The sequence below is a fragment of the Vidua chalybeata genome, chromosome 2, assembly GCF_026979565.1.
Source record: "Vidua chalybeata isolate OUT-0048 chromosome 2, bVidCha1 merged haplotype, whole genome shotgun sequence".
NCBI lineage: Eukaryota > Metazoa > Chordata > Aves > Passeriformes > Viduidae > Vidua > Vidua chalybeata.
The window spans coordinates 99,928,189-99,946,288 of record NC_071531.1 but is presented as its reverse complement, the minus strand read 5'-3'; the positions used below and the strand labels follow the sequence as shown (position 1 = coordinate 99,946,288).

General features: G+C 45.8%; 2 protein-coding genes and 2 non-coding genes across 4 annotated transcripts in view; 1 reads left to right on the top strand and 3 right to left on the bottom strand.

The window, feature by feature from the left end:
* The window catches only part of GTF2F2 (general transcription factor IIF subunit 2), a 79,323-nt gene extending 73,459 nt beyond the window's left edge, over positions 1-5,864 (top strand). The window contains exons 8-9 of the mRNA XM_053935153.1: positions 360-503; positions 5,026-5,864. Of these exons, the coding sequence (XP_053791128.1) occupies positions 360-503; positions 5,026-5,145 (264 nt within the window). The 3' untranslated portion in view covers positions 5,146-5,864. The remainder of the gene's footprint in view (positions 1-359; positions 504-5,025) is intronic.
* Positions 5,865-11,886: 6,022 nt separating this feature from the next.
* Positions 11,887-12,022, bottom strand: LOC128784846 (small nucleolar RNA SNORA31). The gene has a single exon (XR_008429648.1). It is a non-coding gene; the product is annotated as a small nucleolar RNA SNORA31 (small nucleolar RNA).
* A 670-nt stretch (positions 12,023-12,692) lies between these two features.
* On the bottom strand, positions 12,693-17,869 carry TPT1 (tumor protein, translationally-controlled 1). Its single transcript, XM_053935982.1, has 6 exons — positions 17,746-17,869; positions 17,411-17,484; positions 16,559-16,749; positions 15,718-15,823; positions 14,325-14,441; positions 12,693-12,913 (listed from the first exon to the last, which is right to left on the bottom strand). The coding sequence occupies exons 1-6, from the start codon at positions 17,771-17,773 to the stop codon at positions 12,911-12,913; spliced, it is 519 nt and encodes a 172-aa protein (XP_053791957.1). The 5' UTR covers positions 17,774-17,869; the 3' UTR covers positions 12,693-12,910.
* LOC128784845 (small nucleolar RNA SNORA31) lies at positions 12,979-13,108 on the bottom strand. The gene has a single exon (XR_008429647.1). It is a non-coding gene; the product is annotated as a small nucleolar RNA SNORA31 (small nucleolar RNA).
* Positions 17,870-18,100: the final 231 nt, after the last annotated feature.

The window sequence follows — 18,100 nt, the reverse complement described above, 5'->3', positions numbered from 1 at the left end:
CTCAGAAGCTGATACCAACAGAGGTGGAGTGAGAATACCGTTTGGATTCCTATATTATTATAAGGTTTTTTCTGGGTTTGGGCACCTGCAGGCTCTGTTTCCGCTGCTTTTTTTTTTTTTTTTTTTTTCCCTCTGGTTAAAGCAGGTACATCTGAGAAGCTTATTGTGCTGAGGACAAACGCTTAGTTTATGTTCATAGAAGAATATTTGAATGTTCAAAAGAAAACTTTCCAGATGAAAAGCACTGAGTCATTGAACAGTGTTTTATTAAATAGAAGAGGTTTTTTGTAGCTTAATGTTCAGCACTGGGAATCATACAGTATTACATGTGAATGTCTTTAAAACATGTTTTGTAACAGATTGAATATGAGAAGAAGAAGAAAGAAGATGGAAAAAGAGCTCGAGCTGATAAACAGCAAGTGTTGGACATGCTTTTCTCAGCCTTTGAGAAACATCAGTATTACAACATTAAAGACTTGGTGGACATAACCAAACAGCCAGTGGTACGTACTGCAAATCTTGTAAATACAACCATTTTCAGTAGTTACTACTGTGTGTATTTTACATATCTAGAAAATAGTTTTATATATACTATATTCCTTAGAAACTCTTCTCTAAATATGTTTTACAACAAACTGAAATAATCAAGTTTTAAGTTCAGCATTGTAGGGCAGTGTAGGATACCAAACACTGTAGTAAGTGTGCTTTTTCTTGACAGAGATGGTTTAAATAACCTAAATGGTCTCTTTTTTATTTAGGTTTGCTTTAATACTAGGAACCAAATTCTGTCATGCTCTCATGTCTCCCCTGCTACTCCTGTCCTCACTGAAGCCTAGTTCTCTTGGCAGTTGCAAGCTTGCATTTGTCTATGGTCAGTCCTTCCCTCAGCTTCTGAACTTTATTTTGGCACAGCAACAGGGGTTGCTCTTTTTCTATAGTTCATGGTATTTGTATTAAATGAAGGGATTATGCATATTAGAAGCTCAGGCATCGTGAGCTCAGGCTCAATACCTCCAAAATCACTGGATCTCCTTTACAAATAGGGTAATTTTTAGGTTAAAAGTTTAGGTGGTTGATATTTAGGATTTATTTGGGGTTTTCTTTTAAACAGTGTTTTGATACACAGACAAGAAAAGCACCAAGACATCTGCATATGTGATGGTTTTGTTGTCTTGCAGTGTCTGTCAGCCTCTTCATGTATGAACCATAACTTTCCAGTTCTTTCCCTTCTTTCCGTGTTCAAGCTTTCCTTGAGCAGAGCAGGCAAGAGTTGGAGGGTGACAGTGACGTGCAAAGGACCTTCCGTGTTTTTGATGTTTTTCACTGCCAATTTCAATATCTATCCTCAACCAGATGCGGATTTCAGAAGACTTAAGGGGACTTAATTGAGTCTAAATGGAGCAACAATGTCACAGGTTATTAGAGCTAAGGCAGAAGAAAGGACAGTAACAGCTGGATTATGGAACAAACACTCTGTAAAAAAAAGGGGCAGAAGTGAAGATGCTTACTAGTTTTGCTCACTTCAAATTTAGAAGGAGTGTATCTCTGTCAGAGCCTTTGTGTAAGTGAATAATCAGTTTGGTTAGAAGCTGCACGAAGATGTTACCCAAGTAAAATCCATGTAGGTTCACTGTCTTCTAGTGCCTTGAAAGAAACTTGAAAGTTGAGTAACATATCCATGTCTTCCATTCATTTATCTCATGAGTCAGCTCCATATCTCTGCAGCAGAGAAGGTGTGTGGGCCATGGGAGCTGAGAAGGAGGAAGGAATAGGAGGAAGATATGGAGGAAGTGGCAAGAAAATTTTAAGTGTTTTTTTTTTTTTTGGTAAGAGAAGTGTGGCAGTCACTATCTCCATCACTTTGAATGCAAGTCAGTACAGATTTATCTCATCTACCATGACATCAGCTTGCAGTAGTCACCCACGACTCCCACTTAAGCCACTGGAGAACTTTTAAGTTACAAATAAATATAGGTACTTTTCTTATGTAATGGTAAATGTAAATAGTAAATTAAACCCTTGACACAGAATATGTTTCCTGTTACACAAGAAGTTGCTGCCATCTTTATTTGTGTCATGAAGTCACAAAACAGGTCTTTTCTGAATGTAAATTACTGCTCTATTAGGGAAACCTGGATTTATTAGTTTTTTATTCTAATGCAAAATAACAATTTACAGTAGTAGGCAAACCTTTTCCCACCTACCCAGATGTAAGTACTGAATGCTCCCTGGAAATACTGCACTAATTCCAGACTTGGGCTTCATGGCTGAGAACATAATACTGTCTGTGAGCAATCAAATATTTGTGAAGAATGGAAGCAGGATGGAGCCAGTGGCCTAAGAACTGTATTTTTTAAAAATTGAGTAGATTGTTTGGATTTTTTCTTCTATTTTAGCTTTAAGTAATTAAATCCTTAATACAACAGGGTTTGTTTCCCCCTCAAGGTTTCAGAAGGATTTTTAGAGTTTGTAAGTTAACTCCTCAGAAATTTTTATCCCATAATTCCATGATAACGTTTCACTTTATATGGAAAAAAATCATGAGGAAAGGTGGAACAGAGCAGAAGGTACTTTAAATATATTAACATATCACCTACAGATGAGCTTCTCTGCTAGAATTACGTGTACATAAACACACTGGATCTCTTTCTGAGAAAAAATTGTGGCCCCCTGATTAGCAATCACCAGGCTCTAAAATTCAGTATTTGGCATCACTGGGAGTAGTGTGGGGTTTCTCTCCATGGTATGGTATCAGAGCACTATACTTCAGGATAGATAGGCCAGCCTGGTGCTGTGCAGACCCAAGTGGGGAGTCCTGGTTTCTAGAAGGAGAACTGATCCTGCAGGAAAAATCATAGTATCCCCTGAACTCATCTCTTCAAGCCACTTGCTCTCAGGTACAGCACAGCACAGTGGGATTATCCATGTTTTATAATTGTCTAAAAACTCCAGCAGTTCAGTGTTGCCTGTGCACACACACTGATGTTTTGGGGTTAATGCTCTCAGCTGCTCTCCCTAACACTTCTCCTGCCTGGTTACCCCCTGCAGCAGAGATGGGAAGTAAGTGGCAAATCCTCAGCTGCTGCAGTTCACGGTTCCAGCTTGAAGTGCTGTGTTATCTGTGTCACAGACCTTACCTTGCTATTCAGTTTGGGTTGGTTGTTCCATTTCGTTATACTCTTGGAAGTTTTGCCCTGAGAGAAGCAGAACTGCCTGGGTAATTAGGTCTGAAAAGTAGTTGAACTTAAAAATAGCCTTCATACAGCTGGGTGGGTGGGTTTGGGTGGGTGCTGTGGAAAGTTCAGCCAGAGTGGTTTTACCCTGCCTGAGCCCAGCAGCAGCATCACACCTTGTGACCCGGCTTCCCAGGCAGACTAGATCTGCTGGCTCGAGAGCTGCACATCAGTGTACCTCATAGCACCGAGTGCAGTTATGGGAGATTTTTTTCCAGTTCTCTGTCCATGTGATCTAGAGCAGAATTTAACCGTGCAGCCAGGTGTTTCTCCCACCCACTCTGCCATGCTCTGAAGTGTCTGTTGGTGACAGTGCCTCGCGTGCAGGGATTGCAAAGCAGGCAGTGGGTATGCAGGTGTGCACGTGTGCACACACCCATGCAGAAATGGCTGTTTCACCTGCTCCCAGCACCTTTTGCACCGTGCGTGGTGCATCGCTGCCGTAGGGAGCGTGTGTCCCGGGTGCCTGAGGGAAATAATGACGGCATCTCTGCAACAGACGAGGTGTGCGAGGGGACATCGGTGATCTCCTGCTGCCACCTGCTGGGGTTTGCATCCGGCGCCCCAGAAGGCTGAGGAGCCATCCCTGCGCAGTGAACTCCCTGCTCCTGTGCCCAGCTGCTCTGCTCAAAGGAAACACTCTAGAAGACCCTAAGAAGCTGGTTCATATGCACATCCCTGACAGTCACCTTTCTTACGTGTTGGGCTGCTTTGCATACTTTTGATGTGTACCTGGAGAGGGAGAGTAAGGATAAGACACTTCTTTTACTGACTGAGAAGATATTTTTTGTTTATGTATTTCCTAGCTTTTCCATTTAGCAAAGGAGGAAAAAGTGTAAGGAACACTTAGACAATCAGCTTTTCTTATTTTCCTGTGACTTCAACATGTCTTTGTTGGTTTTAATAGCTTGGAGTATGTTGATATTTGCGCTTAGTGGAACTGTAGATGCAGAAAATACAAGCATTCCAACAACTCCAGTTCAGTATAAGCACTTCAACAGGATTAAATTGCTCAAACTCGTGCAATTATTCATTTAATGTGGGATTCTTAAACTGTGGTCTATAGTTGCCATGACAATCCACTCATCTCAGTCCCAATTAATAATTAAACAAACAAGCAGGCTCTTGTGACTCTTAAGAAAATTACTGGTGTTTATTATAAAGAGTGAAGGAGGGCAATATCAGTGAGTTTTGTTTTGTCAAAGATTATTATACTACTGGCATAATAGCTCTACTTGTTTTGGTTTTTTTCTTTCTCTTCCAAGCCTTAATATTTTAAGGTATTAGAAAATTCTCAGACATACACTCAGCTCTCCTCTAAAAATGAGGCCATAATAAAATACTTAAAGCTTTGCAAAATAGCATGAAAACCAACAGCTTGAGGCTTTGACAAAGTCTGAATAAGGCAAAGATTTTCAAGATAATCTCAGCCCAAGCAGGAAGAAAGGTCAAGAGCTTTTAGCTCAACTGGAGGAATTCCAGCAGGAGGAAGATGTGTGACATAATAATTCCCAAGAGGTGCTGGTAGCTTCATTTCAGCAGCCCCTGGAGTACTTGCCTCTCAGAGACACTGCCTGTGAGCCATCACCTCTGCTGCATCCCTGAGGCTTCTGCTAATCCCTGCTGGTGCCTGAGGGTCAAAGTCTACCCCAGAGTCCTTCCCACACCAGTTAGTGCCCATCAGCCAGCCAGGCTGTCTGCCCCCTAGGAACTGAGTCCATACAGTTGAGCAGGTGTGCAGGAACTGTGGCAATCACCTGCCTGTTTAATTTGAACTTTTGTTTCCTTTCAGATATACTTGAAAGAAATTTTGAGAGAAATAGGCATCTACAATGTGAAGGGGACCCACAAAAACACATGGGAGCTGAAGCCGGAATACAGACATTACCAAGGAGAAGAAAAGAGTGATTAAGAAAAATATTTATGATGTAAGAGGGATTGCACTGAGGGATCTGTGGTGTTTACAGACAGGACTGAGCACAGTGCAATTCTGCAAGGATAAAGATAAATTAAAGCAGCTGATACTTTGTAATTTTCTGTAGTTTTTTTCCCCAAGGAATTTTTCTTGTATGTTTCTATATATGCTTTGTCTTTTGACAGGAAAAGTTTATAGAATAAACTTGTATTAGATTTCTCTTTATTAGAAATCTTTTGAGTTCTCCTCTTACTTTTTCTTGGTAGCTTTGTGGCTTTTCCAAGTCTCGATAACTTTGATGGAAAATGTGTCTTAGAAGAAACCATAACTTTGTGGGTTTGCATTCCAGTGTAACCAGGTTAATACCCTCAGTTCTGCTGGGATCTGTCAGGGCTTTGTCTGGAAGCCTGCAAATGTGCACAACCCTTTGTGCAGTGTTTGTGTGGAATGGACATGATGCTCCTCCTGGTATCAGGCTTTAGGAAAAACAGCCACAACCATGGTGCTCATCACAATTCTTATACTCCCTGGGAACAAACCAACGCAGTTAAAAACCCATAACATCAGTGGGAAGATGTCAGTCCCCTCCCTGTGATTACTGAGGAAAAAATGAAATGTCTGTTAGGTACAGCAAGGAACAGTTTTCTCTTTTGTTAGGTTTTTTATGCTGATACCGATGTTCTGTTTTAAGCATATCAATAAAAGTATTCTTTTAATTTGTACCACACAATATTGACTTGAACACATTGTGATTTAGGTGGCATAAGTCTGAAGTGTTCTTTCAAATCATTTTTTATTGCTGGTTTTGCCACTTGGTTCCTCTGTGGTTTGGGAAAGATTGCTAAATGTGTCTGTGTCTCTGTTCCCCCATTTTTGAAATGCACGCTGCAAGGGTTATTCCTTCAATGTCCTTTTTAGGAGGGAGCAGGAAAGGGACTATTTAATTATATTCTCAATGCTTTTATGTTAAAGAAAGAACAAAGAACACTGAGTGGGCATAACCTCAATATTATACCTGTAAATTAAGCAGGTGAGGTTTGATAGCTCAGCTTTTACATTCTCTCATGTCCTTCAGGTGTATGCATAATTTCTGTTCACCGTAATGACACAGGAGGTCTGTGTGAGAAGCAAACATTCCATTATTGGTCTACTTGGAAGCAGTGAAAGGCTTTGGGAGCGGTCAAGTGCTTTCAGAGCTTTGTAAAACAACTCTTATACATAAGTCATACAATTTTGCTCAATTCATTTTTTTCTAGAGTTGTTTGTGTAGGTATCTCTCTACAGCTACACTTGGGGCTGGTGCTCAGCGCCCTGTGGCATTAAGTGCCCAGTTCCCAGAAGAGGGACTGCTGAGAGTTTTGAAGAGCAGATTGCATTGCAGGGGCATGAATACTGCCACTGACATGTGTCTCCTCAGGCTCTACAGCAGGACCCAGCTGGCAGATGGCTGCAGGAGCCATCTGAGGATGCTGAGGAACACAGGAAGTCAGCCTTTGTGTCTTGCTGTGGAACATGATGTGCTCCAGGGCAGTAGCCAGGGCCTGCTCACACTGCTGTCCTCATCATACTGCTCGAGTCCTCTATGGATTTGTGTTCAGGGATGAGTAGGATTGAGAGCTCTTGCCTTTCATGAGCTGGGCTCCTCTGTGGAATCCATGTACTTTTTCAGCAAGTGAAGCTGAAGCAGGACACAAACTTCTCCCTTGTACTGCTGCTCACATGGTCCTCTGAAACCATGCAGGGGGATGCCATGCAATCCTGATTAAGTAGTGGTGTAATTCCTTACCACAGGCAAAAATGACTGTGACATTCAGCAGGAAATGGTTACCTTGAGTGGAATCTCCAGCAGGATTAGTTTAGCAGAAAGTTTTGGATCTGCTTGTATTTCTGGTTTTATGTGAGCTGCTTCACAGTTTGTCTTCAGTTGAGAGGGACATAATCAGTCAGTATGAAATGCCTGAATATGTAAGTAAAGGAGGTAATTTATTGATCTGCAGAGTGCCTTTGGACAGGGTAAATAAGCTCTGCTCAGAAGTAATGGAAAATGTGCAGAGCACTTCGTTTTTTATGGGGTTTATGGTCTTTGCAAAGGGCTGATTTTTTATGGGTATCATTAAAACCGTGTAGAGTGCTAGAAGTAAACAGAAAAAAGAAGCAGTGGAGTTTTCAACTAACAAGCAACCAGAAGGGTTGAGGAATGCCAAGGTGTACTGGTTTGCTTGTAGACTTCTGAAGTATCAACAGTTATAAATAACGAGGAGCAGGACAGTGAGGAAACACCATTTCAAAAATGGAAATCCTGTATCAGAGTAAACTAAGAAAAGGTAACCAGTGGAGAGTCCAGAAGCCAGCTAGCTTGTGAGCTACTTTTTTACGTGCTTCATGCTTGAATTTGAAGTTTTTCTAGCATGTTAGGGTGCAATTGGAATTTTAGCCTCTAAAGCTGCCACAAAATCCAAGTGGCATGAGAGAAGGGAACAATGAGTCCACAGAGATGCTTATCTAGAGCATGAAGGATGCTCTCCTGTGCTGGCAGCAGGACCTGTGCCATGCATTCAAGAGCTCTGCTGGCTCCTGCCTGGTGGGAGCATGTGGTAAAGATGAGGGTGGAGTTTTTAGGTGCCCTTGGCAGGTCATCATTCAGCCTACAGCTAAGCCATGGGATCTTACAGTACAAACCATCAGAGAGACAGAAGCAGCAAGATAAACATGCTGCATGTTCTACCTTCTGCAGTAACCCAGGGCACTGCAGGACTAGTCTAAATTCATGCAAGGCTGGGATAATGATTGAGCATTTGGGAGAATCTCATTTGGATCCAGCGCTTAATAATCAGCAAAACCTCTCCAGCTCTGCTGCACTTGTGCTGCGCAACGCCCTTACACAAGTGCTGTTGGCAGGATTTCCATCTGCCAGAAGAGAAGAGGAGGCTCAGAGGCATTCAGGTCTGATTCCCTGGTCCCCACATTTGGATTAATTTAAACTCTGGACTGCCAGCAGTGGCGAACAGTTCCCTACTTGTCTTTCCACGTGCTGCTGTCTCTGCTCAATCCTGAACTCTGCTCATGCAGATGTTCTTGAATATTAGTGGTCAAAACACTGCTTGATGAGCGGGTCCTGCAGGTACAAGCAGAAGTTTCTGTGTGCTCAACACCATTATATGAGATTAAAAGCACTTCCACTCTCCAGCCTTGCTTGTCCTGAATGACCAGTTTAAGTCATTGGAAATTTCATACACAGTAAGCTCAGGCAGTACCAGCAGGGACCTGAGCAGACACCTGAGCCACCCCTTTAGAGATCCCCTGCTCACTCAACCTCCCTTCTCTTTCCCCCCACCACAGGGAAATTAGGAGGATAATCAAAGTAAGACTTGTGTGTTGAGAAAGAACAGTTTAATAACTGAAAATTAGTAAAATATAGTAGTAATGGTAAAATTAAAATGATAATAAAAAGGGAAAAACAAATGATGAACAATGCAAGTGCTCATCACTCTCTGATGGCAGACTCCCCTTTCCTGAGTCAGCCCCCCTGTTATGTGTTAAGTTACCCCCAGTTTATATACTGGGCATGGCATTCTGTGGTGTGGAATATCCCTAGTGAGCCCAGGTCCTTTGTCCTAGCTGTGCTCTCTCAGTTTCTTTTGCATCCCTTCTCACTGGCAGCGCATGAGACAACAGAAAAACGTCCTTGACTTAGGGTAAGCATGACTTAGCAGAAAAACAACATCAGTGTGCTACCAACACCACTTGGATTCTGAATCCAAAACACAGCACTGTAACAGCTACTGAGAAGAAATTAACTCAGAAATGAGCATGGCTGAAAATCAGGACACAGGGGTACTGGGATGGCACATGCTGCCAGGAGCAGCTGGCGAGCTGGGACAGCTGCAGCTGAGTGAAGAGCAGAGCTGATTCCTTGAAACACCTTTTTGTGGGCAGTGTGAGGAAGCACCAGCAATCACACAGCTGCAGGGACAGCAAAATCATCCCCCCCTACTGCCATGGGAGAGGCCGAGGGCACCCAGCTGTAGATAGAGCAGCTAAACCTCAGCCCTTGAACTGGACCGTAGCAACAGTGCAACAGTGGGGTTTAATTTGCTGAAGAGGGCAGGAGTACCCAGCTTTACATGGCCATTTTTCAACCATTCTGTTACAAAGAATTGGGAAGTTGATCTTTAAAACTTTCTCAACATCTATGTTCATGGACATTCCCTATTAAAAAAATATCTAACAGCTGGACTGCTTTGTGCCATCACACCGGCACCTCACTAAGGATAGGAAAAAAAAGGTTTGCTCTCTGAAACGCCAGCAGTGCTTCCTTCCTCCTGCTGCTGGTTACAGATGGGGAGGTGAATCCCAGCTGTTTGCTCCCAGGATAAAGTGTGGGCTGCAGAGAAACAATGGTTCAGCATTTTATCAGTGTCCAGCTGCTGCCACATTGGCAATATTGGCATCACACAACCAAAATGGTCCTAAAAAGGTCTTCAAGGTTGTTTGGATGCTTTCTGCTTGAGGTGGAAGGTGATGAATGCAGCTCTAGTGGATTAAAATGCCCAGCAGCCATGTACATCCTCAACAACATCCCATCCAGTCCTGCAGAATACACTGGGAGGGTTGCCAGCATTTGCTGGCACACAAAAAAAGCTCCCTCAAGCCACCAGTCCTGGCTACAAGCACTTGGCTGTGATCTTTGCACAACAGCTTCCAGCTGCAGCTTCAACCAAAAGGCAGCCAGAAACAGGGACTGGTGAACCAGCAAGATTGTGCTCTTGGGAATGGATTTGGTACTGTTTAGGGCAAAAACTTCCAGGCTTGGCTAGGGCTTTTTCCTCCTACCAAGACATTTATCCCTGAGTTAATGAACAAGGTGTTTAACTGCTGTTCTGGCCCCACAGAGCCTGAGACCCAAGCCAGCATAAGGAAGGTTTCTACCCAGCTGCCTAACCTGCTCCCTGAGGCTCAGGGAAAACGCAATTTGGATCCTTCCCAAATCCACTGAAAGTATCTTTCCAGGAATGCAAGATGCAAGCCTGATAAGCACATTTTAAAACAAGACTGAGCTAAGTGTTAAAGCTGTCCTTCAGTTCCAGTTGTGTTCTAAGCAGCACCAGGGTAATTTGCTATCTTGGGGGGTTTTATCAATTTAATAACTCCAAAGCTGTTGTCTGAAGTATGAAGACTTTCCTTTCCAAACCACTTCAGTTTTTCAGGCCCAGGAAAGAAACAGCTGCTTGAGATGAAGATGGGCCGGAAGAAGAGGAATGACGCCGACTTCCTTCCCAAGGCAGAGCTGCGTCACGGACTGTGGAGAAGTGCATTTACCAGCAGGGGCCTCCCCCTTCACAGCATGCAGTGACTCCCACCTCTCCCTCACCCTGACTCCACGGCAGGCAGCTACCACAGCAGTGCAGCTGCGACAACCACTTGTCACTGCCGCAGTCCTTCCCTGCCACGCCCTCCCTGGTGCATCTGACAGACGTGATGCTGCAGGAACAGCAAGACTTACCTCTTCCCTGAGAAACTGAAGGCAGCAATGCATTTTTAGGAAGTGCAGTGAGTACAGCAAGAACACTTCACTTGCAGCTCACTAAAGAAACAAAATCCCGCATCTCCAGAGCCTTTGAACTGACGCTTCCTTACAGCAGGCTGAAAGAAGCCTTCTCACCAGAGGCTGTGCTGTGCAGAAAAGCACACCTACTTGGAGCACAGAACTCCCTAGTTAGGAATGTTTGCACACAGCAATTAAATACCCCAATGAGCCTGGAGTACAGACAGGATGACACACAATTTGCCATTCAGCCAAGCAGCAAGGCTGTGCTCATCTTGCTCTGAAGCACCTGCTTTTCAAAGCAGCTCTGCATCTGTACACAGGTGCCACATGGCAATTTGCTCCAGGCTTGTGCCCAGGGCTCCCAGCCCTGGCGGGATCAGCCAGCGGGGGGAGGAGTCACTTCCACTCCCACAGATCGCCTCCAGAATTTTAAACACTGACTCACAGGAAGTGGGAGCCAGGGCTATGGAGGGCAGCACAGGCATACCAGCACTGCCCTGCCCACACTTAACTTTACTCAACTGAGAAGGACTCCTTCCTCTCCCTCTCCTTTAATGCCCCCTTTTTTAATGGAGATGCATCAGGAAAGGGAAGATAACATCCTCACCTGGCCCCATTAAACACATCCTCTGCAAGAAAAGCACAAGCTGCCTCAGTGACTTTATCTAGGCTTTGAACCTGCCTCCCAGCCTCACTGGGTGAAACAGGCTACACCAAAATTGAACCTCATTCAGCACAGCTGACCCAAAATCCTTGAAAAAAACTTTAAAAACCAAAAAATTACAAAACCCCATACATATATGAAGTTCCCACAGAACTAAAATAGGATGCATTTCACCAGACAAGAACCTGAGAGATAACTAGAGCACACTCCACTCCCTCCAGTCTCTCACTCCTCCCAGCCTTCTGCCACATCTATCTCACTCCTGCAGAACCCCCCTCCATCTCCACCCTCCAGCACCAGGGGCCAAAAATTGACACAAGAAACTAAAGATGTGAAAACCCTGGAGGAGATAAACAGTTAGCAAGTGGGCCATGCCCTCCCCTTTCAAGCACCTTCACTACCTATGCCTCTGCCATCACTGCAGCAGGAAAAAAGTTAATGATTAGCAGTCCAAGGCAACATCCTTGGTCAGGAACCGGGTCAGCAGCACTAGACACCTCTTTGCTCCAGGTGGGGCTCTGAAGGAATTTGTGATCCTTTATTCAATCCAAACTGCCACCAGGTCAGGCAGGCAGAAAGCGCAAGGAACCCATTACTGTTGCATCTCAAAAAAGAACCTGAGAAGCAACAGTGTTTGCTCCAGGTCTGTCAAATAGATGCATTCCCTAACAAGGAACACAGCAGAAACATAAATTACAAACACTCAGGTTAAGTCCCAAGTACAGGCATTTACCTGGTTTGGAGGAAGTCTAGGGCAGGGCTAGGCCATTCCAACATCTCTCTCCAAGAGGCCAAGTACAGAAAAACACCAAGTCCTGCAACTTCACTGAATTCTAGTTCACATGCTCCCCAACAGATGTCAAATACCAGGTACCACTGCCAAGCTGTGTTGGAAAACTGAGCCATTTCACCTTCCCTACCCCAGTACTCCCATTCAGACTCCTGCCTTGATCTTGGAGACATACAGCTCAGGAAAGGCTCAAGTACTCTTGTCTGACAAAGCAGCTCAGCCAGCACTCAGCTTGAGTAGCACATAATCCATTCTGGGATGTTTTTATTATTAATTTCTTATCTCTCCCAGAGATAAGTCTCTGCACAATCACAAAAGATGAAGGTGGTCCACTCCATTATGACATTTCTTGGACTTTGCCTTATTGACCTCAACCTGCTTTTGCACTCCAGTGCCACAGGCAAACCGTGAAATCTGTCTGGAAACAGTCCAGTTGTAATGCTCTAGCACCAGCTGTGCTACTGACAGCATCCAATCCATGGTGCAACCTCTCCTTCAAGTCACCTTGAGAGACACATCAGACCAAAAGACATCACCTAGAATGGGTTTAAATGAGTTTTATTTTAGACAACCTACATGATAGATGTTTTTTCATTTTTTAAACAATGCCTCCACTCCAAATCAGGGTCAAAATAAGTGAATAAAGCTCAAGATGACATCAGTCCAGTTAGACATTGCTGATTCCTGGTGTTGTGCCGATGAAGAAGAAACAGCAGCCAGCTATGAAGACAAGTGATCCAAAACCATACTGTTTGATTTGTTACTGAAACAAAAGTAGCAAGCATTAGTTAAAGGTCATGACAGTATCAGCAAGTTTCTGTAATTTGTTTGTGTATTCCCTAATTCAATCTGGGCTGCCACAGTCAGGCAGGCAGAAAGCGCAAGGAAATTACTTTTGCATCTTAGTGCAAACCAGAGAGCAACAGGAAAAGTGCCCATGGTCTATCAGAGGATGCTGATCATTTTTACAATTGTACAGAGCAACTGGCACCACCAGCTGCTGAGCAAGCCAGGCGGAACACTCACTCACACCCTTCCTACTTGACATACCAAGGTTCAGATTTCCTCTCAAGCACATTCTAAACAAGTACCAGAACTTACAATGTACCTGGCTGCCTCTGGGAACAGCTGCACCAAGAAGGTGAAGCAGGTTTTACTGCAGAGGAACTCTGCTACTTTCTTTTACTCCACCTTGAAGCAAGTAGAGTTATCCAAACACATCCAAAAGGTGTGCCCCCGTAGAGGGATGTCTCCCCATAGAGGAGATGCACAAAAGCTTCTTCTCCCAGGAGGTACCTTTTAGGTGATCACCTGTTCCAGGGCCAGGACAGACATCCCCCCTCCATCAGGCTGTGGGAGGTGCTGTGTCTGGCCAATTGAAGTATTCCTTTAATTGGGCTACTGCTCCACACCAGCATCTGGCTCATCTTTACAGCACTTGCATACCAGCAAGCCTGAGAGAGGCTTTACTGATAAATTTAGCTGTCTATATACAGATTTCACAAGTCCACAATGACTGGGCAAAGCAACTGTTGATCCCAGACTGTGGTGAATTCCACAGGTCTCCAAGCAAGCCAAAAACCCACAAGTGCTGGGATCCAAATACTGTCTTGTGGCAACCACGTTCCACTACAGAATAGTTAAAGCAGACCACAGGAGCTCAGGTAGTTGGAGATTCCAGATAGAAAAAGGTTAAGTACCTGGTCAAGTAATACTGTGTTCCCAAATTTAGGGCAATATTTAAACTGACAGTTCTTGTATAAAGTCATCAGATTAAGTGAAAGATGAAACATGACCATGCAAGGTACTTCACAATTAACCCCCAGAAAAGGGATCCAAAGTAGAAGTGCTCCATTGCAGAGGACCTGCTCTTTAATGGTTTAAACCCTTTCCCAATTACACACATCTCACCAGGGCCATCCCTTCTGCATTTCTTGGCCATTAAATCACCATGAATCACAGCAGTGATACTACATCTCCTTTTAGTACAACTGAATAGTACGCAAAGTTTCAGGCACTTTGTATAATATGAAAGCATCAATCAGGCTGTACTTACACAATACTTAAAGTTTTCAAACTGGCAGCTACTGTTCAACTTTAACAGGGATACAGGAGAACAAGAGCTGAAGGAGCTCACCATGTACTTGGGCACATTCATCCAGTTCAGTACTTACACATTTCTCGATTTCTAAGCCATCCTTAAAGAAAATCATATATGGGGTCACACCGTCCTCACGGAAATCCAGGAGAGCCACCATTCCATCTGGATTCATGTTCTCCCCTACAAAGAACTTCAGAGGAATGTGTCTCTAAGACATTTAATTGATTCATGCCAAGAGAAAATGCCTTTTTATACAATACCTTTGTATAAACAATACAAAATCACCAAGTTCAGTTTAAAAGTCTCCCTGACCAGCCACAGGGATTTTCCTTCTCTGCAGCTTGTCCATCTTAGTGCCACCATGGCTGACACACCAGAAGAAAGGGATGCCATTCAGAGGGACCTTGACAGGCTGGAGAGGTGGGTCCATGGGAAACTTGTCAAGTTCAACAGGCCAAGTGCAATGCCCTACACTTGGGTCAGGGCAACCCCAAGCCCAAATACATATGGGCCTTGGGAACGGATTGACAGCAGCTCTCAGAAGGACTTGGGGTGTTTTTTAACCCCATGTAACCCAGCGCTATGAGCTTGCAGCCCAGAAACCCAAACACAAAAGAGGAATGACCAGCAGGTCAAGGGAAGTGATTTTGTTCCTCTGCTTTGCTGAGACCTCACCTGGAGTGCTGCCTCCAGCTCTGGAGCTGGGATCCCAACACAAGGATGTGGACCTGCTGGACCAAGCCCAGGTAGGCCACTGAGATGGTCAGAGGCCTGGAGCACCTCTCCTATGAGGACAGACTGAGGAAGCTGGGGCTGTTCACCCCTAGAGGCTCCAGGGAGACCTTACAGCCCCCAGTACCTAAAAGGGGCTACAAAAAGCCTGGAGAGGGACTTTGACAGGGGCACATTGCAATAGGACAACAGGGAATGACTTTGAAACTCCACAGAGGATAGATTTATATATTAGGAAGAAATTATTTACTGTGGTGCTGGTGAGACACTGGCACAGACTGACCAGAGAAGCTGTGGATGCCCCATCCCTGAAGTGTTCAAGGCCAGGTTGGATGGGGCTCTGAGCAACCAGCTCTAGTGGAAATTATTCCTGCCCATGGCAGGGAATTGGAACCCGATGACACTTTTCAACCCAAAGCATTCTGTGATTCAATAATTTTACCATGCTGCTATGAACAGAGTAAGAAACAGCAAGGGCCAAAGTGATCCAAGACTAACTGCACAGTCCCTGAATCACCATAACAACAAATGTAGCTAACTACAAGCATTACCAGCTGAAATGACATCCAGAACAGCTAACAGTCTTTGGCTGTTTCTCCTCCCTCTCAGGGCCCCTAATACTCTCAGAGACTGTCAGGTTAGCATCAACAAGATGCCTCAAAATTCTCAACAAGCTGTTGAGCAGATGAACCAATCACAGCTTATCAATAGTGCTGTAAGAAGACACAACTTACCTGGTAGTTTTTGAAGTTGGCAAGGATGTGTTTGATTTGTTCTGCAGCCCCAGTCATGAAAGGCTTTACTCTCTCTGGCTTGTGTTCCTCAAGTCTGGCTTTGATTCTGGAAGGAGAATGAAAAAATGCTCTGAAAACATGTTCTAGCTTAACTTCACTGTCTGGCAGGATGTCATAGCAGAAACCATCTATCCAGCTATCTGTCAAACTTAGATTTTGCTGCCTTTCCCCCACTCCCTCTCAAAGCCACTAAATTTAAACTTAGTTTTTCAAGTGAAATCACAGAACAATACCTGCACTCCTAATGAAGTCATTTTACAACCAGGCTAGTGATAGGCAAACATCAGCAAGCCCTTTCCACAGCACCAGGAGTTATCACCCTCCCACGTCACAAAGCTTTTTCACTTTCAGTATTATTAACCCCACTGAACACCAACTGATATTACACCATGAACTAGCAATAAGACCCATTCACACACATTTTTTGGCTGTTTACACTGTCACTCTAGAAAAGCTTCAGAAGTTTTTCTTTAGCACCTCAGTCCCTTCCACATGAAGGTCTGGCATGGAGAAATATAAAAGAAAACAGCAAGGCTACAAGTAAGATCCAAAGCACATGATCAGGTCCTCTACCTCAGCCAAAATAAACATAGATATTCCATCCCCCACTCTTTAGGGCTCCAGTTCTGCCAAGCATTGAGACATTACTGAAGTTCACAGCCAGTTTCCCACCTGTATCAGAACTAACACCTACTACGAATAAATCCAAAGCTGTTTTTACAATCTCAAGCACATAAACCCACTGCAATCCAACTGAAAGGAAAAGCCTACCAACACTTACGCTTTCATGTAATCCTTAATGTACTTCTTGTAGGATTCTTTTGTGAAGCTGGTCTCCTGAAGGTGATGATTAATTACTATGTCAACACCAGTTATGACCGTGGCTTCTGTTCCATCTCCCTCAGGACCTTCAGCAGAGGCATTGCCACCAATTAGAGAGTCATCAATTTGACCCTCTGTCCTGGTGACCATCTAGATTTAGAGACATCAAAAAACTTAACGGTTCTGCAAAAAACCTTAGCGCTACCGCTCTTACACACCTATGACCTGACAGCAGGGCACAACTCGAGCGCCACAGTTCAGTGCAAGGAACCTGGCTGCAGCTTGAGCACTAATCTCCCAGAGACAGGAAAAGGGGGAATGGGTTCAAACTGAAAGGCAGTAGGTTTAGATTAGATATTAGGAAGAAACTCTTTACGTGGGAGGCACTGGCAAAGGTTGCCCAGAGAACCTGTGGATGCCCCACCTCTGGAAGTGTTCATGGCCAGGCTGGATAGGGCTTTGAGCAACCTGGTCTAGTGGAAGGTGTCTTTGCCCATGGCAAAGGAGGTTGGAACTAGATGATCTTCAAGTTCCATTCCAACCCAAAGCATTCTGTGATTCTATGACTCCCAAGGACAACTCCCACACGGTGCATAACCCAAGCTCCATTACACTCCAGCCTGGCTGACCCAGGTTCTCTCAGGCACCACGTACGGCAGCACGGGGCACTGGGCCAAAGCGAGTCTTCTCTTCTCTCTTTCCCTGCTCGGGCCCTTCGCAGGGACGCCACCCCCACTCCCCACCGGCCGTGAGTCACCGCGGCAACCCTTCCTCCCTCTCCCTCCCTCCTTCGGGGCGGGCGGGCACTCACCTTCCCCTCCACTTCCAGGCACAGGCCGTCCGCCACCTCCCGGATCTTGTAGATGTCCGAGAACATCTCATCCTCTGCGGGGGACAGACAAACACGCATACACACCCAGCCGCGGCAGCCTCCGCCTGCCGGCACCCACCACCTTCCCCCCATCGCTCCCGCCCCCGGGCTCCGCGCCCCCCCCGCCCCGGCCCAGCCCCGCACATGCGCGGCGGCACCGCCGGGCCCAGCGCACGGGCCCGGGCCGCGCTTCTCCCCCCCCCCGCTCCGAGTGCCAACCCGGCCGCCCCTCCCGGCCGCGCCGCACCCCCCCACCCCCCCGCCCGCGGCCTTACGGCTGATGCAGTCCCGGTAGATGATCATGGCGGCGGCGGGGGCGCGGGGTCTCAGCGCAGCGACCCGGGCGCGGGGCGGGAGCGGGGCGGAAAGGGCCGAGTCAGCGCCTGCCGGGGCTCATATAGCGGGCACGGCCCCGCGCGTCACCGCGCACGCGCACTGCTCGCCGCCCCGCCCCTCCGCCGGCTGCGCCCCCGCGCGGCCGCGGCCGGAACTGCCGCGCGAGTGGGGCGCGAGCGCGGGGCTCCCGCGGCGCGGGCCGGGGCAGCGCCTCAGCGGGGAGCTGGCACCGCGCGGAGGCCTCCGCTCCGTCCCCTCCAGGATGGACGCACCAAGACACCTCATACGGCTTCC

Bases quoted from the DNA above. Each gene is read 5' to 3' on its own strand.
- TPT1 (XM_053935982.1), bottom strand. From the start codon at position 17,773: ATGATCATCTACCGGGACTGCATCAGCC. The intron at 15,824-16,558 runs GTAAGTGTTGGT...TTCTCCTTCCAG, and splicing joins ATTAAGGATTACATGAAAGC to AATCAAAGCCAGACTTGAGG. The intron at 14,442-15,717 runs GTAAGTTGTGTC...ATTCCTCTGAAG, and splicing joins CCAACTTCAAAAACTACCAG to TTCTTTGTAGGGGAGAACAT.